Source organism: Orussus abietinus, unplaced genomic scaffold (genome assembly GCF_000612105.2).
Source record: "Orussus abietinus isolate OABI.00-Male unplaced genomic scaffold, Oabi_2.0 scaffold15, whole genome shotgun sequence".
In the NCBI taxonomy this organism is placed as follows: domain Eukaryota; kingdom Metazoa; phylum Arthropoda; class Insecta; order Hymenoptera; family Orussidae; genus Orussus; species Orussus abietinus.
The window spans coordinates 179,761-204,475 of record NW_019396010.1 but is presented as its reverse complement, the minus strand read 5'-3'; the positions used below and the strand labels follow the sequence as shown (position 1 = coordinate 204,475).

At 41.9% G+C, this 24,715-nt stretch overlaps 6 protein-coding genes across 13 annotated transcripts; 3 read left to right on the top strand and 3 right to left on the bottom strand.

Moving 5' to 3' along the window:
• The first annotated feature begins 4,388 nt into the window (after positions 1–4,388).
• Positions 4,389–9,390, top strand: LOC105696435 (fasciculation and elongation protein zeta-2). The gene is made up of 8 exons (XM_023434441.1): positions 4,389–4,664; positions 5,309–5,543; positions 6,938–7,060; positions 7,163–7,319; positions 7,394–7,502; positions 7,570–7,832; positions 7,900–7,975; positions 8,062–9,390. Exons 1-8 carry the CDS (start codon positions 4,559–4,561, stop codon positions 8,151–8,153), a joined length of 1,161 nt encoding a protein of 386 aa, XP_023290209.1. The 5' UTR covers positions 4,389–4,558; the 3' UTR covers positions 8,154–9,390.
• Positions 9,043–11,245, bottom strand: LOC105696436 (solute carrier family 25 member 51). Of its 2 annotated transcripts, XM_012418881.1 has the most exons (4): positions 11,122–11,245; positions 10,728–10,854; positions 10,289–10,513; positions 9,043–10,107 (listed from the first exon to the last, which is right to left on the bottom strand). In XM_012418881.1, the coding sequence occupies exons 2-4, from the start codon at positions 10,818–10,820 to the stop codon at positions 9,397–9,399; spliced, it is 1,029 nt and encodes a 342-aa protein (XP_012274304.1). In that variant the 5' UTR covers positions 10,821–10,854; positions 11,122–11,245; the 3' UTR covers positions 9,043–9,396. The 2 variants fall into 2 exon arrangements, with proteins under 2 accessions (XP_012274304.1, XP_012274305.1); XM_012418882.1 differs by lacking the exon at positions 11,122–11,245 and having other exon boundaries at positions 10,289–10,549.
• Positions 11,246–11,541: 296 nt separating this feature from the next.
• LOC105696420 lies at positions 11,542–13,384 on the top strand. Of its 3 annotated transcripts, none has more exons than XM_012418857.2 (3): positions 11,542–11,999; positions 12,068–12,779; positions 12,853–13,384. In XM_012418857.2, the coding sequence occupies exons 1-3, from the start codon at positions 11,810–11,812 to the stop codon at positions 12,875–12,877; spliced, it is 927 nt and encodes a 308-aa protein (XP_012274280.1). In that variant the 5' UTR covers positions 11,542–11,809; the 3' UTR covers positions 12,878–13,384. The 3 variants fall into 3 exon arrangements, with proteins under 3 accessions (XP_012274280.1, XP_012274279.1, XP_012274278.1); XM_012418856.2 differs by having other exon boundaries at positions 11,550–11,999; positions 12,083–12,779; positions 12,878–13,384; XM_012418855.2 differs by having other exon boundaries at positions 11,552–11,999; positions 12,878–13,384.
• Positions 13,385–13,389: 5 nt separating this feature from the next.
• On the bottom strand, positions 13,390–17,699 carry LOC105696417 (T-cell activation inhibitor, mitochondrial). 5 transcript variants are annotated; one of them, XM_023434425.1, is made up of 8 exons: positions 17,461–17,699; positions 17,266–17,380; positions 16,337–16,719; positions 15,280–15,592; positions 15,081–15,172; positions 14,876–15,037; positions 14,559–14,690; positions 13,390–14,232 (listed from the first exon to the last, which is right to left on the bottom strand). In XM_023434425.1, exons 1-8 carry the CDS (start codon positions 17,481–17,483, stop codon positions 13,998–14,000), a joined length of 1,455 nt encoding a protein of 484 aa, XP_023290193.1. In that variant the 5' UTR covers positions 17,484–17,699; the 3' UTR covers positions 13,390–13,997. The 5 variants fall into 5 exon arrangements, with proteins under 5 accessions (XP_023290193.1, XP_012274272.1, XP_012274273.1 ...); XM_012418849.2 differs by having other exon boundaries at positions 15,081–15,181; positions 17,461–17,698; XM_012418850.2 differs by having other exon boundaries at positions 14,876–15,019; positions 15,081–15,181; positions 17,461–17,698.
• Positions 17,700–17,968: 269 nt separating this feature from the next.
• On the top strand, positions 17,969–20,721 carry LOC105696424 (post-GPI attachment to proteins factor 2). The gene is made up of 4 exons (XM_012418862.2): positions 17,969–18,570; positions 18,920–19,166; positions 19,478–19,693; positions 20,266–20,721. The coding sequence occupies exons 1-4, from the start codon at positions 18,382–18,384 to the stop codon at positions 20,391–20,393; spliced, it is 780 nt and encodes a 259-aa protein (XP_012274285.1). The 5' UTR covers positions 17,969–18,381; the 3' UTR covers positions 20,394–20,721.
• LOC105696419 (L-2-hydroxyglutarate dehydrogenase, mitochondrial) lies at positions 20,626–24,604 on the bottom strand. The gene is made up of 9 exons (XM_012418854.2): positions 24,249–24,604; positions 24,037–24,175; positions 23,712–23,913; positions 23,128–23,340; positions 22,765–22,956; positions 22,396–22,667; positions 22,119–22,298; positions 21,768–22,030; positions 20,626–21,079 (listed from the first exon to the last, which is right to left on the bottom strand). The coding sequence occupies exons 2-8, from the start codon at positions 24,120–24,122 to the stop codon at positions 21,835–21,837; spliced, it is 1,341 nt and encodes a 446-aa protein (XP_012274277.1). The 5' UTR covers positions 24,123–24,175; positions 24,249–24,604; the 3' UTR covers positions 20,626–21,079; positions 21,768–21,834.
• Positions 24,605–24,715: the final 111 nt, after the last annotated feature.

Sequence of the window (24,715 nt, the reverse complement as noted above, 5' to 3'; positions counted from 1 at the left end):
GCGAGTTACATTCCATTCATGATTCGTCGCTCGTTTTCGGCTCTGCTCTTGCGATCGACAAATCGTGAATCTTCTTCTCTTCTTTAAGATTCATGGGTTCGTTAAGGGAACATTGAGGCTTGTCGTTTTAACACCTCGCTACTCGTTTTGATAGTTCTATCGGACATATCGATCAGGCTTTACCTTCCCTTCCGTTATTACGTGCTCACCAGCCATGAAATGGTCCGCATATCGCCAACAGGTAGTTAGCAACAATAGCAAAGGTGGCACGTGGCGTATGTAGTCGGACGAGTTATTTTATCCTCCGTTTTCGTCGACAAGATCGGCTCGATTGGGGCGAGCTCGTATTTTATCCCTTCTCGGACAGGATATCGCGTATCACTCGTTCTCGCTGCCTGAAACTGAATATTTAACAAAGCAATTTCGCAGGAATATCCTCGTTGGCACTGTTCGGGTCGACGACGAGATTTCGTTTAGACATATGCAAGTAAAGGCGTTCGACGTCGACGGATACTCTCCGGGAATTCCTTTTGTTTCCGGGATCGAGTAAAAACGCAAACTAAGGACACGCGTCGAGTGAATTTGTAGTATCATAGGTGAATAAGCGAACATTCATTGTTTTGAAGACTCGGCCGAGAGGATTACTCCGTTGTCATCGAGAACCCGCTTCCAGATCGTTTTTCATTACCGAGGCGTGGAGGTAAAATAACGCGAACACATGCCCGGTTATGTAAATGAAAGGTGACAGCCTTGAAGCTATTATAACGCTACGGTATCGGCGACGTCTCGCTTAACCGTGGATTATCGATCACCGATCATCGCCGGCAATTGTCAAAGTGCCATCCACGTTCTCGATAAGGTGTTAGCGATTTCATTTACGGAAATGTGGCGCCAAAATTGCCAAACTCCAACAATCGTCCGAGGATTCCGGTTGACGGATCCTAGAGACTAAATAGGTCTCGAGACCCGTTGCCCTTGGTTTTCGGTCGTCGTTCAATGCCACTGCTTGTCACCCGAGATCATTTTCAGGCCCCGAAGAGGCCGCGAATTAATATAAAGAACCGTGGACTCTTTTGGCCGGCCTTGACTTCCAGTTCCATGTTATTCAAAGTAGTCGGGATCAACGGGAGGTGAGTACCGCTCGAACGGCGATCTTGACGTAACGAGTGGTACCGACTTAATCAGCCGATTACGAATCAATCGTTGGATAATCAACCACCCTCGATCGCGTAATGGAAGGATAATCGCGGGTTCTCGGGGACGCCAGAATGGAACTTCACCAGAAGCGCATCTCCTGGTAATTCCTTTTTGCGAATTTCACTCGAGAGGTTTGTTTCGCGTGATCGCTCAAAATCGCTACTAAAATGACAGTAAATAATTATACGATTATTTAACCGTATCGCTCCCGACGTAATCGACGGCTGAAACGCGTCTTTCGCCATGCATGTCAAACGATTTAATGGACGATCTAATTTGCGGTCGCTTATCGAGCGGAGTTATCACTCGGTGCAGTGATTTACCGTATAATGTCTGCTTACGACTCGTTTACTCGCAAAAAGGTTGTACCCCTTGCTCCACGCGAAAATAACAACAACAAAAAAAATGAAAGTTAAAAACCGCTCATATATTTTTTTCTTGTATTTATAGATCTTTGAGTGATATTATCTGGAGTAATTGTTAATTACGCGGGATAATCTTTTCGATTACTCCGGGTATGCGCGCGAAGGGGAAGTGATTTCCACGACATTTATACGTTTTTTTTTGTTGCGGCAATCCGATTAGGAATCAATGCTTCGCTGTAATTAAGAGCGGGAAAAGAATGAGAATGATCCATAATGCATTGGACGTCGTTAAAAAAATCGGCCTGTATATCTCGTACATAAAAACGTAAATGTCTTTATCGCCCACACGAAAACGTAAAAGCTTGATCGACCGGCTCCAAATTGAGGCAAAACCTTGGTTACGTGTACAGATATTAAAAAATAACGATAAAAGTGACAGGTAGAGTATACTCTTTACGCTACACGCGTTGAGTGCATCGAGTACGCATATAATCGAATGCCTCGCTCGCGAGGAAAAATCTCGAGCGACGATCGGATTCGATCGGACGGAGTAGAAAGCGTCGCACAGGTACGATCACCTGACGTCTTCAATTACAGCTGCCTTTCGATATGTCAGGTTTTTTTCGCTAATTTACAAATACATCTTGACACCTATTTGTCGAGCGCCTTAAAAGCCTTAGCAGGATCTTACGTTTGCCGATACCACGAGGTGGTACTTTTTCTCGGTGCCTCATTCTTCCATCAATTAAGCCTCTAACGAGCTTTAAATGGACCCACACTCCTTAATTACGATTCACCGTGTCAGATTCCTGCTACAATCTTGGCAAGAATGACTCGTCACGGCACGATTAAGTAATTTTAAACGCCGAAATGATTCCACGAGGTCTGTGTTAAACGTGTACATATTAGCGACGTGTACCTGTAAAGAGTTACGCGGTGAAAAAGATTAACGATACCCCGATTCAGCGATTCGGTGTGATTCTTAAATGCGAAAACCTCGCTCTATTTTCGGTCATCGGGGATTTCTTTCGCTACCTATTCAAGATATTCCGTTCACGCGGAGTCGTTGCAAATTCCTGCCGACTTTTCACGGAATGCCTATTCCATAAACGACGCTTTTGAAGAGCCAATGAATCGAACGAGCGTGCGCTCGCCCTGTAGAATTTCATCGGGGACCAGGAGGACTCTCGACGAGGTATCTCGCGCTTCCTCGAGGTCCCCTTCTCCTCGCGACTTATGCTTCGGTGAGTCGTTCGCTATAAACTTGCAGACTTTACCGCCTTCTTTGACGGGAACATCCTCGATATCGAACGATCTTCGTATATTGAGTTAATAATTGAAAGACTCTCGAGACGTTCGAAGGGTCCCAGGACGCGAGGAGATGGCGAAGACATCCGCCTCGACGCAGGCACTCGCCGTCGCATAATGTCGATTGACAATAAACTACAGCTGCCGATAGATTTGCGCTCGCGAGATGCCAAGGTTAACAACAATCCCTTGCAATGAGTCAAATTCGTTTTTGCACTCCCTGGGTCCCTCCCCCCACGTGCGCTCGTAGATTCTCGCCGTACGCGAAAGTCTTGGCGACGAAATCTCGACCTGAGAGACCTCCGGAACGCAACACCTAACGCGTCGTTAACGAACGGCGGCAAGATTACACCTATTGGGGTAATGGTCGAATCGATACAATTTTGACCGGTTCAACCATAGGATGATAAAACTCCCTTAAACATAATCGGCGGCACCGCGTAGGCCTTTTATGTACTTCCAACACACCTCGGGCTGCCACGTTGAATGACTGGTCCTTTTAACTCGTGTTATGTATCAACAGCCTCCAAATGGAAAGTTATATCGCCATTTCACGGATCATTGCTCCGGCCATCAGGGCTTCGGTGGCTGCACATGAAATGTCAAAAAGTGCCCTTAAAAGCTGGAAATGTCAAGAGTAAGTCGAGCAAGCAAGCTCAACCCCTCGGCCCGATTTTTCCTCCGTCGAAACAATCGGCAAGGCCGCTCGTTATCATTACCGTAATCGCAAATGTCGCTCCCGCGAATGCAGGATTTTCGCCTCGGTAACAAAGGTGTGGCTTCGCATTAGAGGCGTGTCTTTTTTTCTCCCTCGAATACGACGAGATCGTATCTTTCCCGCTTAAAGTGAAAGACTGAGTTTTATGCTAATACATTCTACGCGCGCGGAGAACACTCGACATGTAAATGTCGCAAACCCGTGCGGTAATAACTACGCGGAATATGATACCATTGTCACGTGAGCGAATCCCTTATTATAGATCCTAATGATCCGTTGTCGCGCTCCACCGGTCCACGGCCGTCGCGAAACCTTGTCGAAGTTCCACCCGAAGATAAGTCTATGCAACGATACGAGAAGAAATCAGGAAAAATCTGGCGCGATCCTTTGGAGACTGCAAACAGGAATGCAGAATCGCTTTGCGGGAAAATTCAAACGAAACTCGTACGCGGGCACGGCAGTGGCGCCATCTGTGCAGGATCTTTGGAAATTTCTCGCGCGGCATCATTTACCAACCGTCTCTCTCCGGACGCGAACCGGGGAGGTACCACGAGAAAACCCGAGTTTACCGTTTAACCGGAGATCCGCGGCCGCTGATCGGCCGAGAGGCGCGACCAATCAGAAAATTCGGGAAAAAAGCGGCAAAGAGAGTCGACTTCCCGAGGTGATACGAGCGACCGTTGTCGGCGACCGTGCTCATCCAGCGGTCGCCATGACGACGGGTGCCCATCTCCCCCACCAGGCGGCGGGCTTCCCTAACCCGTGCCCCTCCGACGGAGTTACCGGAGTCAGTCGTCCTCCGAGAGCTTCGCGAGTACGCTTCACGCTTTTCCGTTTTTACGTTTTTACGCCCGCCCGTCCGCAGCGCGCGCGCCGAAACCCGAAGTCGGAGCTCGCCGCGGGCGTTCCGGCGCGGAATCCTCGTCCTCGCGGATGATACGCGATCGCCCGTGGCTCGTTCCGATCAATAATGAGGGACATGGCGGGCAAAATCGCCGAGTTGAAATTCGAGGCTCCCCTGGCGCGGTTCGAGGAAGAGGACACGGCCAGCCTGAAGAATCTCAATCTGCTGACAGGTGCGAAACCGCCCTCCCCTCCTCCCTCTCTAAAACTCGTTTCCTTTTCGGTGAAACTCCTCCGGCAAAAAGGAAATCCCCCGTTCGATCGCGTCCATAATCGGAGATTAACTTAAAATAACATTCCCCCGAACACGCATCGAACCTGGGATCGTTCCGTCCCCATTTTAATACACCTGCGCGGTAGTATCCGTTATTAATATTTCAAAGCGTAAGGCCTTCCCGTGGATGCGTTACGCCCGTTCCGAGGAAGGGGAAGGAAATAATGGTATTTGTCATCTTAGGGTGAACGGATAAGAGTCGGCGGTATTTGGTTCGCGATCATACGGAGTAATGGAAAAAATGGTAGCTCGGTTGCGTGGCCGGGGCGGGTTTCCAGTCCGTGGTGTCGGGTCGCTCGTTTCAGGTTTCGTCGCTCCTAGACTCGTTGCGGGTGAAATTGGAAATGTTTATCCTCCTAATGCAGGTTTTCCTCGCGTTGGTCCAATGAGTCACGTCCGCTCGCCGATAAATTATCAGGAAATAATGACGGATCGATCGCGTTTACTTTGGGGGTGGTCCGGGGATCTTTCGCCCTTTGTCGCCCGGACCGGATTGGACCGAAATGTCAGAGAATCTCTTCTTCCGTGTTCTCGGTCGAGCAGAACAATTGCTGGACGCGAGCCTCGAGGCCGATTTCGGGGAGAACCGCAACGCCAACGAGGGGGGAATCGACGTCCTCCAGGAGGGAACCTTCAGCCCCTTTAGCGGCAGCCTGGAGGATTTGGTCAACACCTTCGACGAGAAGATAACCTCCTGCTTCAGGGACTACGGCACCGACGTGGAGTCCCTCGCGCCGGTGCAGGTGCGCACGCAGGAGGAGATCATGAACGAGTGCCAGTAAGTAGGAACGTTTCGGTGGAGGGCTCGGAGAGGACGGATACGGATTTCGCCGCCTCGCCTTCCCCCGGTCCCCTCCGGACGTTGGCCGTTTTCTGGGAGGTACGGGACTTCCTTCGGGAGCGACTTTTTCGCGGGACGGGCTCGAGAGAAAGCTCTCGAGAAGAGAAGTCTCGTCCGCTGGCCCACTTCCCGAAAGAGTCGATTTCGAAATCACTCCCCTGACCTTTGGAAGCCCGAGAAAATCCATACTTCCAGAAATGGCAGAAGTCGGGTCGGGACGATCATTGGAAAGAAGTTGCGCGATGCAGGTGCGGGGCTCTACGGTACGCCTTAACGAGCGTCGCCTGCCCGCAGGTGAAATCCACCGGAGCGCGAAACGAGATACATGTGCCCAGGGCATAATGCACTTTGTTAGGATCCGCTCCGCGTGGAGAGATTTTCGTTCGCGGACCTTCCGATTATTCCGGTTGCGACTCGGAGCTGGATGCCCCGAGAGGAAGGGTCGAGCCGCTTATCGGGGACCGGATAAGGTCCGTTAACGCGAAACGGCAAACCCGATAGGTCGCGGGGCCTGTCGGCGACGAGTCGTTCCCGTTCGTTGCCGCGCTCGTTGTTCGGACCTCGTAAGTACCTCATCTTCGATTAACCTCGTCGGACGTCGAGACCTCGCGTAATTCGCGTAACTCGCGTAACTCGCGTAATGGGCTCGATTGAACGCGGGGGACGTGGCTGCGACCAAATTCCGTGGGACGTTCGCGAGGAGACGGTAACCGACGAGGAAAATCGTTTCCATCGCCGGTCTCGTCGGACGGTTTTTTGCTTCGACGAGGCTTAGGCTCGGCCGGAATCGCGGGAGAAAGAGCCCGGAGGAGGACGAATGGGTTCCGGGTCCCTTCTCCTCGGATCCTCTTTCTAGACCGTTAGAACTACTCCCACGATCTTCCTTCCCGCTCCGATGCCTTTTCTCTTTCGTTTCTTCCGACGACCACCAGGAAACGGGGTCCCGGAATATCGCCGGTTAATCGGAATTCGTGTTTCCTTTTCTTGGTGGGGAGGAGGGGGCGCGAGGCACGGACGTTAAAATTTGATCGCGCGAGCGTGGATCTTTGTTTCGTTCCTCCGGTGGCGGTATCGAGCCCCGAGCCACCCCTGGCAACCGCGTCAATATGGCCGCGCCTGCGCCCGTCGGAGAGACACACCCCCGTCTCTCCGCTTTGCCTTCGCGTTTCCTCTTCGAGTACATTTTTTCCGCCTTGCGGGCGGAGACGAGGTCGCGGCTGCGTCCGCTCGACGTCTCCTTCCCGAGGGAAATCGTTTCTAAAAGATGCAATAGGTCCGGAGCATCCGGAGCATCCGGAGCATCGTCCGACCGCTTTTTCTCTTGCTTCCAGGATGTGGTGGACGATTACCGGGAATTTCGGCAACATCCTGCCGATCGACTGGAGCAAGTCCTACGCGAGGAAGCTGCACATGCCCGCGCTCAATTTAAACGAGGCGCCGATCTCGATGGAAAGGTGGGAATCTCGTTTGAGTCTCGTTTCGCCCGCCGATGCGTAATTCAAGGACGGGTATTTTCGCGTAGGCAATTTAACGCCGGATTCTTCCGCTATGTTTAGGCCCGAGCTCGAAGATTTAAGTAGCGAGGACGAAGCCGTTGCGACCGACCTGGACATGCACGCCTTGATTCTCTCCAGCAGCACCGACACCCACAGCCCCGAGGAACCCCTCAAGACTGCCGAAGAAGTCCTTAGGGAAATAGACGACATTATGCAGGTTCGCTGGGATTTCTTCAGTTTTTAACGTATCCGTATGTAAGGATGTCCCGATCCGCTCCCTTTTTTCCTCAGGAAAGTCCCTCGATGGGAAGGTCCCCGGACTCCGAAGACTCGATGCTGGACACCGACGAGACGTTAGAGAGAAGCAAAGAAGTCCTCGGCTCCCCGCTTTACGAAGAAAGTACGTACGATCGGTCTTGAATCCCGTAGGTGTAATCGGTTCTCATTCGAACGGAATGCATTTTCAGAACTGCGGCAATTAACCACGGGACAGTTAACCGAGCTTCTGGGCGAGATGGAATCCCTGGTGGCGGCTTTGAGCGAAACTCTGATCGCCGAGCTTGCTCTCAGGGACGAGCTCGAGTACGAGAAGGAGCTGAAAAACCAATTTATCTCGCTTCTACTTGCCGTGCAAAATCGACGAAGGCAGCACCACGTCACGAAGAAACGAAGTCAAATGCAAAACGGCACTAGCCCGTTGCCACAGCACAGATCTCTACAAGATTCGAAGGTAGACGGAGCTAATCGCCTCGTGAGACCGCCGTGAATCGACGCTAAGACATACATACTTGTTTCAGTACCTGACGACAGTAATTCCATATCATATGGATAGTGGTCCACCGGACAATCAAGCTTTGCAAGTGCTCATAAAAAGTAGGCGAATCTCATGAATTGGGAAACCTTACTCGTCGTCAAATAGGAGGCTTCCAATGATACCTTGTTGTTTCTTTTTTTTTCAGTTTTGAAGGCCATTAACGACGACAGCCCCACCGTCCCGACATTATTGACGGATTACATATTAAAAGGTAAACGGGATCGATTCGACGCCTAATTTATACATCAGGTATCGATACGATTAATATGGTTGCTATAATTTCGTTAAATTTCTTTCAGTCCTGTGCCCTACATAGTAAGCCTATCGAGTGCTCGATCTCGTTTCAGCGCTACTAATGGCGAAAAGTGAAAAATATAAGGCGCGACTCGCTTTCTTCTTGCCAATGCGCTTTCCGCCGTTGTTAATGCAGCATGTTAAAGATTTAAGGCAATCGATCTTGCTTTTGAGCTCTATTTTGATCACGATCAAGTATATCGGCTGTAGGCTTAAAGGAAAACGTTCTTTAATACTCCCTTCTAGTCTTAATTTATATGTACATTCTTTTTATAAGGTATTCTTACACTCGGCGTACCGTGGTAGGAGCGCATTCGTCATAAGTTGTACGTACTGTCATGACTCTCGTTTCATCCCGATCGTTGCTATATTCGTTATTTGGATTTTGTAATATTTTTTTTTTTTTTGTATATAAACGTACTTCTTCTCGAACGCGAAACTTTTCACGGAGTTCGAGCCAACGTATAAGGATGTCTCACCAATCGACCCTAGCATTATGTAGGCAGCAATCGATAGAATAGTTTGTACACGGAAGCGAATACGGACATACCGCATTATTGTAAATTGTTGTAACGCCAAATACGTTTAGAGGTAATTTATTGACAAGTGGCGTCACACCCGGATAATAAAGAACTCTCGAATCACCGATGGTATTCCAGATGGCAAGTGGCTGTCCTTTTCGGTACCGTCGTTAAACGTTTAATCGCCTTTGACGATCCCTATAGTGACAGCAATGAATCCGAACGTATTATGTATGTACTTTAATCGATTGGTCTCTATTTCCACATCTAGTCACAATTATAAATTACACGACCTTAAAAAGAATAGAACGTTTTACGTGGATTCCTCGTTGGCCTCGATGCATTTATTTTATGAGTATTTACAAAATACATAATTCCACAGTTAGGTACTTTTTATATTACAATTATACGTAACGTTTATTTTTGATTTTTAATATCACGATGATTAACTAATATAAAATATGTCCAATTAACATAATTGCTGTACAAATTTGTGTTGTACAATGTAGATTGTGAAAATATTTTGCGTAAATTGGAAGACGAAAATGCTGTTGCGATTACAGAAAATATGACTGTATTACGTCTAGTGATAGAAAATTTACAAACGAACGTATGACGTATTATTTATCACCTTTACAATAAATAAATGTATAAATCTATTCTTTTCAAGTGATAATCTTTTTAAGAAAGTCGTAGGCTGTGTTTATAACACCCCAACTAATGAATGACCGCATACAGTTCAGATGTACTCCCTTGTAAAAGTGAGTTATACTCCTGTTTCTAGAAATGTATATTTCGCGAACTACTGACATGAATCTTTGAAAATCTCCACCTATCTTCGATTGCATATGTATTTTAATGACGTTCAAAGGATAAAAGACAGTACTAGTAAAGCCACCGATTAATGCACCGCTAATGAAATTCATGAGAAAAGAGTCTTTATCGCCTATTAATAATTTTGCTTGATCTCTTAATGAAAAAAATGTAACATTGGACAAACTATTTCTGTAGATTATGGGGACCAGCCCTCGATAGCATTCCGCTACACCATAATTCGTTAACAAATATCTAAAAGCATGAGCAGTATTTTTAAACTTATTATGGTGGTGCCAATCTTGTAGTAACGTCTGTACCCTTTCTAAGGGCATCAAAATGGCTTCCATTGTTCCTGCTACGTTAGCGGCTACCACTTTTGCTACCGCTGCATTATTTGTCAATATAGACATTCGTTTCCTACAACCTTCGTAAACGCTAAACATTATACTAAGCGATAGAGTCTTTTGGCATAGTGGTGGTAATATACCGCGATACAATAGCTGCAATCCTTCTCGTGATAGTTGCTTAACAGCTGTCTCTGCTGGTACTCCCTCTAAAATCTGCAGTACATAAAAATATATATTCATCACGTGTTAATATCAGCAGCAAGTTTGAAATTCAAAAGAACGGTAAAAATTTACTTAATTTAGATTACACTCGGAGCACAGAAATTACTTTAAATAAAGTTCTGAAGAAATTAAATATTGCAAATCCAAATAATGTTCGTGTAGCATGTCTTACCTGTCTAAATATGATTTTATTAATAGGATAGGTTACGGTAACATTAATAACTGCAGCACCCCAACCACACATAAACTCGCGTGTATCGTTATGTTGAAGCTTGATCAAATTTTTCAATGTAACTTCTTTCAAATCATTGCTGTTTATTTTCCTAATATCACCGGCTGCATCAACGGTTGGAAAAAGCCAGCTTTCTTCGTTTGCTCTCCAATCCATATCTGTTGCCTAATGATTATAGTCAATATTATTTCAGCCAATTTTCTGTAAAAAAATATGAATTGAACTATTAAAAGCTACCAACACCACTGAGATAAGAAAAAAAATTCCAGATTACAGCAAATTATGTAACATTAATAGGCAGGACTATTTTGTTTTTATGAACCCCTTAAATCAAAGATTCATGTTCTGCCACATTATTGGAGCTAATTTTTCTACTCACCCAGAATCTGGCAACCGTCGTAGAGTTGACATTTGTAAATAATTTTGTATTTGTTACAAAAATGCCCCTGCTATGCAAACATTTTTCTTTCATTCATCCACTGTTTGCCCTGATATTTTTTGATCGACTGCAACAGTAATAAATTACCTATACTAAAAATTCGTGAATTATAAATTCTAGAAATATTAATGGAGATATGAATTATACGCATAAATACGGTAGATGTTACTAATCTATCGAGATATATTTATAAATGTAAGAGATAATATGTTTAAGGTTAAGTTAGTTATACATCGTTTTTAACATAGTAGCTCGAGATAATTTGCCTCGTGTAGAAACAGTTATCGATTAGAACAATTTCACTCTTGTCAACAAGTACTATGCATTGACTTACATTGTTTAATCGTTCGTAGGAAAAATTCGAAAACATTACGAATATAAAAAGCCATGGACCAGCGATAGAATGAAAAATATTTCGCGACTAGAACTCTGTACGGAGATGAGGGAGATGAGTTGAGAGATTGCTCCTGGGCAGGATCGCGCGATCGCATTCTGTGCTGCCCTCCGGTGGAGGATGCGGACGCCCACTTGCCACCTGTTCCCTTCTGGCTAATTTCTTAATATTCTTTTTTGTTAGAAATCGGAAATTTCAACCCCTAAAATTCTTGCCCGGGAGAAACTCGGTGCCACCTCCTCGGTTGTCCTATGTTCCTGTTACAAATCGAAAATTTCAACCCCTAAAATTTATGTCTGGGGGGGAGCTCCATCCCCCCTCCTCGGTTATCCCCCTATCCATCGCGCCGGTCGCGAACGCCCCCTACCTGAACCGAGGGACAAAAAACGTTGATAGCTAACGTACGAAACCAGAGGGCAGTACACGATTCGATGGCGCGACCATGCCCGTGAGCAATCTCCCAACTCATCTCTGAGTGCTATTTATGTTTCATGTAATTTCAATTCAGTTTTAGGCATTGTATTTTATTATTTGTAACAGTGTAATACCCGTGACACTGGACGGAAAAAGGCGATCAAAATTCAGCTGAAATACAAATAAAAATTTATAATTTCGATAGATTTGTGACATGGATCATTCCCATCCAGTATCACCGATCCTTAAATCTTCGATTGGGAAACGTTCATGTAATTCTCCAATTTTGGATATTCGAGGAGAGGTTGCAAAGAAAAGAATTAAAAGTTTTTCATGTACCACAAGTGACTTTGAAAATGAAATTAAAACTTCGTCTACTCTTTTGTCGGCTAGCGTGAAAAAAGGTGATTGTTAATCGTGTACTGATGTTTTACATTTAATCGCTGGTCATTAGTCAATGTGCTTATTTTAGGTCCACATTCACCAGATAGTTTAGACACCTGCAGTGAAACCAATAAAATGTTAAGTCAGAGCTTTATGAAATTATTCGATTCCAATGGAGGGGAACGAGACAATAGTCGAAAAAAAGTAGAAACGGTATTTGAGAGTATACATTACTTCGTTCCTGCGCATCCTAGGTATCCTCCGATAAGTATAGAAAATGATTCTAATCCCATAAAATTTGATGGATTGGATGGTAATTCCGCGAGTAGAACGATTCTTAAAGATGTCGATGTTGAAATCGAGAAGCCTTCTGCTCCCTTACATCGCTCCCCAGTAATGACAATGGAACGATTAAAATATGACTCGGCATACAGCGCCGCGGATAAGTGTGGTTGTAGTGTAAACGGTCACCCTAAAACTTTAAACAAAGTTACCGATGATATAGGGAACTATAACTATGCTTATGAGCCCCAAATTTTATTTTCGGCGAAGGCATTACTACGCATTTGCAACGATTATTTAAACGTGAAGGAAATAAACGTTGCAACGGTGAAGAATATTTCTAATACCGATCGAACCGTTTTTCCTTTTATTAACGTATTCCATAAGAATAATCCGGAGAGTAACAAAAAATATTCTAAAGCAATTATCAAGTCGGATATGCTTTTACCTGTAACTAAGAAAAAACAAATTTGTCTGTCTTCCACAAACTTTGGGCAACGAAAAAGAAGACCAAAGAGGTTAGTTTTGTAGCTATTAATAATTGTCCCATTTGGGTCGTAAAAAAAGTAAGCATGATTACATTTAATGCAGAGTTGTTCTTCTTAATCTATTATAGAAATAATGATGCATCGAGGCTTCAGGCTTTATTGAAGAATCAATTGTCGTTTTTGCGTTTATGGCAATATCAAATATCTCATACCCCGTCTATGGAATCTTCGTGTACCAGATATGTTTTGATGACTATATATGCAGTATCTACTGAATTTAGTAGGCAATTTTTAGAGTGTTTTGTGGTGAAAGATTCATGGAATTTGTTAACTGACCCAACCATTCTGTACTGCTACGGAGAGAAAATGACCACGTATGCCAGAAAGATTTATAAGAGCAGAATTATAATATTAATTGCAAACCCTTCTGTGGCTCATGTGGTTCCTGCAAATTCTGGTAGTTTTCTCAAGTTATACCCCCCATGGAAAGTCATAAATTGGGATGAATGTGTTTTAAGTGCTCAGCATTTTGACATCCATTTTTAAGAAAAAAAGAGTTCTTGAAAAGAAATTTATGACAATGATGAAGCTCAGAAAGTATTTTAACGCATTCAAATAAACATGAATTTAACAACCGTACTTTTTCTTATTTATGTTTAACAACGAGGAATTTTATTATTATCTTTTGCAATGCAGGGCATTAATTGTCAATTTATCGTATTCTGTGTTAGACGATGTGGTCAACAACGAAAGTTTAAATATAAAAGTATTTATACTTCGCGCTGACTCCATGTATGTCCTCTCCATGTGTCAATAATAGTATCTACAGTAAAGTTATCTCTTCCAAATTTTTCCTAAAAACAAGCAGTAATCTGAACGTGTAAATCGTTGATTTATGGAGTAAGTAAGCAATGTAACCACAAGCAAAATGGACTAGAATTGCAACTAAATATAGCAGAGCTTTGTAAAAGTATAATCTGCATTAGTAATCGCGTTCAGAGTTTACAGTATGTCTTGTGACTACTTGACTTCCTCGAATGACAGTTTCTTTGTCATTTTAAACGTTTCGATAACAGAGGGCACATTTCGTGGAAACCGTTAACAATATGCTTCATTCAAGGAAAATTTGTACTAATAAATTAATTAATTGGTTAAACACTGTACAGGCATTCTACTCCAAAGTGTACAATATTATTTGGAGTCGATACTAGAGAAGATTTGGATCGTGCGTCTTCGTGCTTCATTTATTTACAGTTTCCAATCCCATGGCACGCACAACACGCCATCAGTCATTACGGAATAGTAATGCGTCACCCAAAGTCTCACTCCGTCCAACATGGGAGCCAATACGACTTTGTGTTTAAGTAACCGTTCGCAACACTGAATCATCAAATCCGGCGTTATACTGTCATCCTTATTCAATGCAGCGAGATTCAGGTCTGTGACCACTGCATCGTGAAGTTGTCTCTCCACGTGCTTAACACTGCCGGAGAAATTAAATTATATAATCTCAATTCAATTTACAACACTTAAATCGTCTATAGATATTAACATAGGCGTTAACGCGACGCTCCAGTTTGTTACCACTCGAGTATCTAAAACTGCGCTATTGGCAAAAAAGATTTAAATGAATTTCATTTCATCGACGTCGATTATATTTCGCGACTCCTTTCATATAACCTTAAAAGTCGATCAATGAAAACCAATAAGCCTCCTCCTGTTCGTGGCTCGAACCCGAAAAGTATCCTTCAAAAGCCGGTCACCGTGGTAAGCACTAAATTATCGGGCATAAAATTGCCGTTCACTTACTTGTTGTAGTGATTTAATCTTTTCGTAGCTTCATCCAAATTCTCTGTAATGAAAGTAACGAGCAAAAATCCAGGACACGACGATGGAACGATAAACTGGCCAGTAGGTGACAACATCAAAGGACCCGCTTCCCTGTTAAAGAAGAATGGCCAAATTCTAGTACCGTAACACTAGAACTACCAAACCCATCAAAATAACTGGTTTAAGATAGTCAACGAAAGACCAAAAAATCCGCCAGCAGTTGTAGCGTTAAGAACGTACATTCACCACATCACCATCATGATGATTATAATATACGCTCTCGTAAAATTACTTACGTTTCTATAACGATCTCATAGGACGAAAGGCTAGTCGGCCAGATAGCCGGAAAGCTTTTCCTTTCACGATAATCCAACAATGTCGTGATAATTTGTCGAAGTTGCTGTTCGTACTGACCAACCATGATTTTGGGCATAAATTTCCTGCACATATAGAAAACTCTAAGCCTTACCATCATTCAATTAAGCGGGATGTATTACACACCGTCGGCCAATTTTAATATTCAGCAGCACCGTTGAAACGGCTTTCTCAAAAGCTGGTAATTTTAGCAGTACTACATCGTACTTCCTTACGTTCTTTATGAGCTGTGGGAAGAGAAACTACCAGTGAATGGAAACTATTGATTAATAAACCGAGTCATGCAGCGATTAACCAAGCATATCGTAAAATTATGACATCTTACATCCAGCCAATTATGTCGAACTTCGCCGGAATTAAGCATAACGTCTCCTTTGAGACTTATACCGGTATCGTTGGCAAAAACCAACGTTCGTTCTTTAAGAACTTCCATTTGTTGGGGGTGGTGTTTCGCCAAAGCTTGGAAAGCTAGCAAACATCCTCTGTAGTGAGTAATGTTCCACCCACAATCCCATATAATATTTTTGAGTCGCAGACTAGAACGGAGTTCTTCTTCTAATTTTCTAACCTCTTCGCGAATGGGTCGACACGCTTCCAATTTTATGTGAGCTTCGGTCACGTGTTTGTCTAGATATGCTCTGGCACAAAAAACGTTTACGTTTATCCGTGCACATTGTCCACTAATAAACGTTATTAATACCTAAATAATTGCACTATATTATAGTCACTGGACACATGAAATGGGAAAATAATAGCAATAATATTCGCAGAATGAAAAATGAGTAAAAAAGTTGAAATTAATGATATAATATACGTCGAGTTATTTAGCTATCCAGTTGTTCGAGAAGCAAGTATATGAAAGATAATCTCGAATATTCTCATGGCGTTTCGAGAGCTTGTCCAAGGTAACAACAAGGTAACGACAAAGTGCACACGAGATTTACTTAATTTTACTTCGTTTATTTGAAAACTCCAGGGAAACTAGACTTTTCACGCACGTAACGAAGGAATCGTTCCATCGATAGTCGATTTCTCGCAATAATGCAAGTAACGCGCATCTATTAGAGCAAAGTTAGCGCCCTTTCGAACCGGACCCTGCTCCGACGTTACTCGATGCATTACCGTGCGCCGTAGCAGATGCACTTACCCGGCGCTTAGTTTCCAACACTCCGTACGATGCTATTCCTTAACATCCGGTCGAAAGGTTGTATTACCGTCGAGGAAAAAAATCCCTAAATAACGGTTTACAGGTGACTCTAACGTTTGACATTATTATACCGTTATTACCGTAAAAACGTAAACCATTATACAAGCTGTACTCGATTCCTTTTCTATGCATTACTGTTCAACTACCTCGAGTTTTATCTTACGAGGATACTCACTTGAACGTATCCGGTTCCGTTTTAATTTTTCGCTTCATAATAACGGAGGCATAAATTGGATCCTTTTCGAGTTCGGAAAAATCGATGTCTCCGAAGTTGGCATAACGCGATCGAAACGTCGATGCGGATTTCATCGAGTTCTGATCTTCGATCTTATCTACGAACGTGGTAGGTAGGTTGCACGTCTTCAAGATAGAGAGGATCGTTTTCCTTAAATCTCTTTCTTTCAATTGAATTTTCACTAAAGTAAATTTTCCTGCTTTTAAGTCTTTTTCATCCTTAGAGCGCAAATAGAACGGTAAGGTCGTGGGCCTTATGGGTCTCTGCTGTTGTAACGTTTCCAGTATTAAACTTAGTTGTTTCAAGGAATTTTCGTTAACGGTCTGTAACAAGAAGAATAAAACTGCTTTAGAAGTAACATTTAAGAAAAGCATAAAACATGATGCGTTTCAATTACAGAAAACGAAACTTTTGTCCCCGAGCGATGATGCTTCCCAACGAGAAATGTGTAAATCTAAGGTAATAAATGTTAATTTATATGTCCTTTATAGGTTGAATATGTACGCGCGCGCGCGCGTGTAACCAAAATGTCAAGGTCAATAATCTAAGGAGCCAAATAGTTTGTCCGACTTGACCGCTCCCCTCCTCCCTTTCCATTCTCGCCGCTCCGCCGTTGGCTATTTCTTCCTACTCTACTATGATACGAGCATCAATTAACCCATAAACTAAATTCTTGATATTACCGCCATGCCTACAGATTTTCAATACCAGCAAGCTCCTTTCTTTTTATCAGAAAAATTCAGTTAGAAGATATTTCCTCTTGATTCTTTGTTACAAACATTGCGTACTTAGCATACTTATAAAAATCAATGTAAAATAATACGCCTAACATAGAATTTATTTAGCATAAGTGGGTGCCAGATACTCGCCCTCTGGGTTGGAAATTGTCCAAAAAGATCAGGATGAACGGTAAAGTAGAAAGGTCGAAGCGCCGTCGAAACTTCCCCGGTACTCAAAGCTCGCACCGCCTCTTTTCTATAAAAACTATGTATATAAAAAAAAAGTGGGATCGAATGAAGTACATTCAAGAAACACGTTAATTATAATTACGTAAAATAAATTACCATCTTCTTATCGTGCAGTACATTTTGAGGTTGTCTAGTATCGTTCGACAGAATCGTTATTTATACTCGCCACTTGGTACGTCTACTGCCTAGTGACATACCGTTATGAAATGTTTTAAAATCATGTATCTTACAATCGTTTCATCCCGATATTTATTTAAGCGAAAACAAAACTTATGCGCACACTCCACTAAAATAGCATTTGAAGTATTCGAAATGAGTATGTCAAAGATTACATCACACATATGAATAGAAACCAGGGGGTCTATTACGTAAAGCAAATTGAGCGAAAATATGAAAAATGAGCAGCTCACGGTATCATGGAACATTTTTGGTGGTGAAAATGCGAGACCATTCATATGAATTGGTTCGACACAAATTTTCGCGAGACACGTGGGTTAGTGGATTCGGACCTGATTAATCCCGGCTCGAGGAGTACGATGGAGATGTAGTCAATATATTTCAGTAGTTCGGTATTGAATGAATTCTGACGATGGAAACTTGGGCCTGGTTCCACAACTCTAATTAACCGAAGTTTAACTGGTTTACACCCGGTTTCAACCTGCTGTAAACGAAACCAAACTCCGGTTAACTCGAGTCGTGGAACCCGGCCTTAGTATAAGTTTATTGGCAAAATGTTATCAAATGCGAAAACTGAACAAGTGGAGTTTAATAAGTAAAATGAATAAGTGATTTAGTTTCGAATACTGTTATGGAATTGTATGTAACCATTGTTAATTTAAAATTAGATGTAGGACTTTTGTCGTCTTGTCTAGGTGATTTTTCGGTGTGCAATCATGAAGAAGGGGCTAAATATTTGTCATTTTCTTGTAATGTGTAACGTCTTATAAACGAAAAAGTATCGTTTAGCCACCATGGATGGAATTATCGTAGCTACGTTCTGATGATCTTTGCGATTAAATGAACACAATGAAATCCGGTGCCAAGTATATCCCTCTGGGGGAGAGTGAATTGCCAAGGTTTCGTCTTCTTTTGCCTTTCTCAAAAGTGGCATGGTTTACAGTTTTACTACCATTTAGTGCTTTTACATTTTGCGTCATTTGGTCCATTTTATATAATTTTGAGCTATCTACTTACACCCATTGTAAGGTAAGAGCAATAGCTGTTATTTTATGCTTAAAATGTTGCACATTTCAAGTCTGTTTAAGATAAGATGTAAAATAATAAAAGATAATAGAGCGGTTATAAATCATTTTGCGACTGCGTTAAATTACCACTGCCCAATTATGTATCATATTTCTTTTTGTTTTAACGTAATTCATTCATTTGTGATATTTTCCTGATATCGGTGAAATTTTTGTATGGAAGTACTTTTATTCCGAGTACCATAATTATGTATCGCTGTATTTAATCGTGTAAAAATTTCTTTCACGTTAACTTAACCTCTTCATTAATTAACCCGACTAAATGTAATACCAAGATTCTTTTTTTGCAACAGGTCTATAACTTTTTACCATCCGTATCGGCCGCGATTGGTCACTATAGGCCGCAAAAGGATGTCTGGAAAGCAGCCGTAGCTGTACAGGCTGTCATTAGAGTTTTGGTTCTAATAATGTATTATGAATATTACAAAGGCAACGTATACCATTGGGCACGTGGGATTTGCAATTTTGCACTTACTACATATGCGATAGAAAATACTTCTTTGGTCACCTTAAGCTTCTGGTCATCCAATGAAAATTATGGTAATTGAAAAGTTCCACTGTAACAACAGAATATTGAAAAGGATGATTTGGATCCTTTATGATAACCAATCCCTATAGGGAATTACGTAAAAGATAATGTACGCTGAATCATGCTGCTCAAATTTACCGGTGTGAAAGCTGCTTTGTGTTAAAAAATGTATTGAAAATGGTTCCGTCTTTTTGTAACACTCTATATAAATATCATCTAGTAAAAATATATAACGAGTAAAGTTATCTCGACTGTGGAAGAGAGTAATATTTAATATTTAAAGGATTCTATCGTACATTCATCTTTTCTTTTATCATTCCAGCGCTCCACAAATTATCCTTTATAACTTTTTTAATAACGTCGCTGGTATATATGTTCCTAACGTGGTATATCACAAAGAACTGCCAAAATATCAGCAAAACCTCCGACGAGGAAGTCTCTCATAAATGGAAGTACAGACTGATGCTCGCAAACATAAGCGCGATATTTGCAGCCTGTTACTTCTTCTACAGACACAATACATTTTGTGAGCCCCTAGGTGAGTTTCCTCTTCGGTGATACTTTATTTCGATTTCCATTAGATGGTTCAAATTCATTTTTCTATATATCCTTTTCTTCCACTTTCTTATCGACATCGAAGTGACGACCGTTTGATGGTAAAAAAGAAGTTTCAATTCATCGTGTCGCAATACCTCGTTGGTGACAACGGGCCTTTTGTTTAAAGTTAGAAGTTTGTCAAAACTTTTTCCTACACGGAACCGTGCATGGACGCTTTCAATTAAAGATGGAATTAAATAACAAATTCCGTAACTCCCTCAATGATTTCCAATTGGAGCACTGTAGACATGTTAAATTATATAGAAAAATTTTAGGGCAAAACAATATAACAACATTCCGACATATGTATGTGAAATGACGAAACATTAACGTTGAAAGTTGAAACTAAGAGAAATGACGATTGCGGACGTGCCAGGCGTTCGATACGATCTTAATATGGAGTTTAACGATAAGCACATTCCGTGTTTATCCATGGTTAAATTATTTGACGAGACAGCATGTATAGTTATATATTAATCTGGTGTAGGTGACACGATATTCTTGTAATTGCAGTCTACTCCATGTTTGCTCTGGCAGAGTACTTGGTCGTTCTTTCAAACATGGGATTTCATATGACCGCAGCCTTGGATTTTGCAAACCGAAGTGTCTTGATATCGAGAAACGGATTCCGAATAATATAAAACTTGATCGTTAATGCAATGGATAATCTACTATCGAAAAATGATGAGTACGAGACAAAGTGGCCGCCATTATTGTAATTGAAATCATAGATGCAAAGGTTCCATTCGACAAAAAGAATTGCAAACGTTCCAAGTCTATGTAATGTATGTTAACGACGCGAAAAAGGAAATGTATAGAACATTTTAATGTTGTACATCCCCAAGAAGGATTACTTATTATCAACTTCTAAAATAGGTTGTCGATAATTGATAATATATATTAATATATGTAACATTTCCATTAGAGTAATGGTTATTAATCTCAATTAAAGAAGTTATTATAACATTATCCCTAAATCTGGAATAAGCTTTTAAACCTGGCAATTATGACTTACAGGATACAAGCAATTTGAAAATAACCTAACGGAATGGAATTACCCCTTATGACTGAAGTATAGTAATTCGTAGATTTTTTCTCTTACATTTCTTTCTTTAGCCCTAAAACGATCACATAAATAGAATCTATTTGTGCAATCGCACAACAGTAAAAGGTATTATTGTTAACGGCAGTCCATTTTGTAATAAATATACCGGACTGTGTTTTGTCATTAATACAATTTTGAATTTGTAACAAAACTATTCCATAACATTCGTGGCTTATTCTCTTCACGTGTGGCGTCCAATGGCTTTAGGTGGGCTGCGCTCACCTGTAAATAAAAAGCATACAATATACAAGAACGAAATGTATAAAGAATATAGTCTAACTAATAACTGACTAAATTTTATGCATTCGCGATCGACGTTGAAGATTATATTTGATGATTGATTTAAAATCTTAAAATAAATCCTACCACGGTACCAATTGGTTACATAAATAAATTGTGACGAAAAAACTAATACAAATTTACCATGTCCGTAAAATTTTTATACGTTGAAACATTCTGTTCCAATGCTCTAATTTTTGCACTGTTTTGCATGTCATATAGCTGATCCGCTTTTAAACTATCACATAACTCCACTTCTAATTTACGATAGTCGATTACACAGTTCAAATACATCATTTCGGTGGCAAGATAATCGTTGAAATCAACCCGGAACACCAATTACAAGGTTTTCGATGTTTTTGACGGGAGAATGAATTTGTAAATAGAGACGAGCAGAGATTCAAGAGTGTAGCCATAGCCGTAACGGGGTTTTGCCTCTGTGCCGAGTCACTGCTATCTAGCGGACATGCTCTGAAACCGTTCCATACTTAGCATGGACACGCACCCTCTTCCGTTCCAGACTCATAACTTATTTGCTAGCTTATGAACTCCCTGACTGCCATTTCGGTCAAGATGCGAATCTAATCCCGTTACCGTCCCGGTTATTGTAATAAATGTCATAATAGCGTACCATGAATTTGGTTCTTATTATAACCCAGGTATCGATTGGCCCGAACGGAAAATCCACCGTGGACGCGTTAAAACTTAAAGTCTGCTTCGAGTTTGTTGGAAATATATTTTGCGATAGCCATGCTGCTCGTAGCAGCAGGAGACGGAGCATTTCGGCAATGCAACACTCTGCTCCCTAGAATTCCACAACCTCCGTCGAATACAAAGTCATCCACCAAATTTCCATCGTTGTCAAGTGCCTGGGCTCTGACACCTGCTGGCCCTCTAAAAAAAAGAAAGGCAATTCAACGAGTACTATGATTGAAACGGGCACACCAATCGATACCGATTACGATCAACGTTTCCAACGAACCTTTTTACGTCTTTGTACGAAATTTCTGGAATATATTTTTGACATTCTTTTACGGCCAGCGGGTAAACGATAGACTTGACCATTTCCCGTAAACCCGGCACTAAATACTTCAAGCACAATTTATAAAGGCCAGGGAACTGGGCCATTTCTATGCAATCTCTAATGTTTATGTCAAACCAACTGCAAATGAAACACACGACAGACGAGTTAGAGAACTAGTTGTAACTCCGAACGCGTAAAACGTTTTCCCGTCGATTGGCAACAATTGACAAAGTACCTGTAACCTTCCCTGGCCAATGCTAGGACGGCGTTCGGTCCCAACCAAATGTCTCCGGACATTCGAGGAGTAAAGTGGACACCTAGAAACGGAAACCTAGCATCTGGAACTGGATATATATTCGTTGTACATAAATGTCGCTTGTTCTCGTTCAACAATAAATATTCCCCTCGAAAAGGAACGATACGAGGACTGAGGTCACATCCTGTCATCACTGCCACTCGGTCCGAGTGCAAGCCGGCGCAGGTCAATACGTATCTCGTCAGTATACACTGCAATGAAGAAATACCAGGTAATGATAAAAATGAATTTACTTCGTAAACGCTTAATAAATTCTAAATAATAATTCACGGGGCCTATCGGTCATACTCGATTTCTCGACTGCAAGGCCATGGGTGCCAGCTCGGATTTGCCCTTTGACTCCGCCACCTCCGTTAATCCCGTCATTTCGAAATTGAGGTGAACCTTTCCACCCATTTCTTCAAATTCTGCGGCAAAATTCCGGCAAACGAGAGCCCAGTCTACAATACCTGTCCACGGTGACCAAATAGCTTTTTCTCCCTGTAATCAATCCAAGTCAAACGATTCATTTCCACGAGGACGTTTAATATCGTTATACAAATGAAATTGAATAATGTAATGAATCTTAGTGACGATGGAGCCAACATGCGCATTCGATTATGTTTAATGGCATGTTTAATCTACGTAGCCATTTATTAACGCATAACTTACCCTGCATTTTGGTTCGTAATTCGAAATGCAATCTTTATCGACCAGTTGAAGATCCGGAACATTGTTTTTTCTTCCTCTTTCGAACAGAGCTTCTATTCCCTTCATCTCTTCTGAATTCGCCGCCACTATTAGTTTTCCAATTTTATTATGCGGAATATTGCATTTACAAAAGTATTCGTATGCTAGTTTCATTCCCTCCACGCATAACTTGGCCTGAAATGAAATTTTAAAGTATTCGTAAGCGAGCGAGAGGCAGTCGTCGCGAAAGGTAATTTTACCGTCCTATTTTCATTTACCAAATCGTACCAAATTTGATGCCACTTTTAAACCGATTAATATTTTCATTACTTGGTAGAATAATCATGGGTAACCTTTCGTATAATATGGTACTTTGAGATTACACTTTTGGTACAACGCGATGCTTACGGAAGACGGTGTTTTAATATAACACGTAAGTTAGACTTGCAAATTGCGTGACCCTCGCAAGTGAAGAAGCAATCTATAAATCTGAACTAAACTGTTGAGAGTCGTCCAAGTTGTCGTGGGAAATCTTTAAACGCTTTTCCGGGCTTTAACGGGGTTACCTTTATACTTCCAGGCGTATAATATATTCCTGCGTGAACCACGCCACTGTTGTGTCCCGTTTGATGGACGGCGAGCGCTGTTTCCTTTTCGACCAATGCTACTTTCAACGAAGGATGGCGAATGAGCATTTCCCGGGCTGTTGCGCATCCTAAAATTCCGCCACCCACGATTACCAAATCGTACACGCCACACGAATCGTTACTAAAACATACATTACAATGACATATCACTATTTGGCCATATTCTTAGTGGTTTCGCACATCGCAAAAATGAAGAGCTCGCTCATAAGGCGCCGAATTAATTCTACTGGTAAAATATACAAACCTTGATGTGCTCATGCCGCAATAAGCAGATCCGAATCTTTGCGAGGCGTTTATGTTTAGCAACGGTCTCATTAATTTTACCGTCATGGCGTTCACTTGTAAAATATGCCCACGCCAAAATTATGTCTGTTGAGGAGTCACTGAAATATTAAATGTATGAAATATTATACGTTAAATGACATCCATGCTGGTAATTATCTACTAATTTCATACCGGTACGTGTGTCATTGTCAAGTTGTTGCGTGACTTATATGTCGATACGGTCGATTTTTTGCGACAACAGTTTGTTCGCTACGTTAAAACCGTTGAAATTTGTTTATCCCGTTGCAACAAGAGGTTCTGCCACTCGACCACAGCGTCATCATCCGTTAAAATGTAAGGAAAAAGGAAATCGGCACACGTGGGACTATTCGTTAAGTAATGTTTCATACTTTGAAGAGATTACAAGAGACAATAATGTTTTTCGTTTACATTGGCATATGTCATAGAATTCGTTTAACGAATTCCTTAAAATGTAATAAGAAGACTGTAAATCGTACATCTTAATCGGATTTACTGGATTTGGACCCGTAAATCCTGGATTTAAGAGTGCGGTGGAGACTATGTCTATATGCCGAGCAGGGATTCTATACAACGGGAAGGATTGACGATAGGGATCGAGCAAACCTTCCTGTTGTATA

Coding starts and splice junctions, on each gene's coding strand:
- LOC105696435 (XM_023434441.1), top strand. CDS start 4,559: ATGAGGGACATGGCGGGCAAAATCGCCGAGTTGAAATTCGAGGCTCCC. Junction 4,665..5,308: donor GAATCTCAATCTGCTGACAG/GTGCGAAACCGC, acceptor TCGGTCGAGCAG/AACAATTGCTGGACGCGAGC. Junction 7,976..8,061: donor TTTGCAAGTGCTCATAAAAA/GTAGGCGAATCT, acceptor TTTTTTTTTCAG/TTTTGAAGGCCATTAACGAC.
- LOC105696436 (XM_012418881.1), bottom strand. CDS start 10,820: ATGAAAGAAAAATGTTTGCATAGCAGGGGCATTTTTGTAACAAATACA. Junction 10,514..10,727: donor CGACGGTTGCCAGATTCTGG/GTGAGTAGAAAA, acceptor TATAATCATTAG/GCAACAGATATGGATTGGAG. Junction 10,108..10,288: donor ATAAAATCATATTTAGACAG/GTAAGACATGCT, acceptor TATGTACTGCAG/ATTTTAGAGGGAGTACCAGC.
- LOC105696420 (XM_012418855.2), top strand. CDS start 11,810: ATGGATCATTCCCATCCAGTATCACCGATCCTTAAATCTTCGATTGGG. Junction 12,000..12,067: donor GTCGGCTAGCGTGAAAAAAG/GTGATTGTTAAT, acceptor TGCTTATTTTAG/GTCCACATTCACCAGATAGT. Junction 12,780..12,877: donor CGAAAAAGAAGACCAAAGAG/GTTAGTTTTGTA, acceptor AATCTATTATAG/AAATAATGATGCATCGAGGC.
- LOC105696417 (XM_012418849.2), bottom strand. CDS start 17,483: ATGTACTGCACGATAAGAAGATG. Junction 15,038..15,080: donor AATATTAAAATTGGCCGACG/GTGTGTAATACA, acceptor GGTAAGGCTTAG/AGTTTTCTATATGTGCAGGA. Junction 14,233..14,558: donor AGATTAAATCACTACAACAA/GTAAGTGAACGG, acceptor TTTCTCCGGCAG/TGTTAAGCACGTGGAGAGAC.
- LOC105696424 (XM_012418862.2), top strand. CDS start 18,382: ATGAACACAATGAAATCCGGTGCCAAGTATATCCCTCTGGGGGAGAGT. Junction 19,167..19,477: donor GTCATCCAATGAAAATTATG/GTAATTGAAAAG, acceptor TTATCATTCCAG/CGCTCCACAAATTATCCTTT. Junction 19,694..20,265: donor TACATTTTGTGAGCCCCTAG/GTGAGTTTCCTC, acceptor TTGTAATTGCAG/TCTACTCCATGTTTGCTCTG.
- LOC105696419 (XM_012418854.2), bottom strand. CDS start 24,122: ATGACGGTAAAATTAATGAGACCGTTGCTAAACATAAACGCCTCGCAA. Junction 23,341..23,711: donor ATACGCCTGGAAGTATAAAG/GTAACCCCGTTA, acceptor ATTTCATTTCAG/GCCAAGTTATGCGTGGAGGG. Junction 22,031..22,118: donor TCGTACAAAGACGTAAAAAG/GTTCGTTGGAAA, acceptor TCTTTTTTTTAG/AGGGCCAGCAGGTGTCAGAG.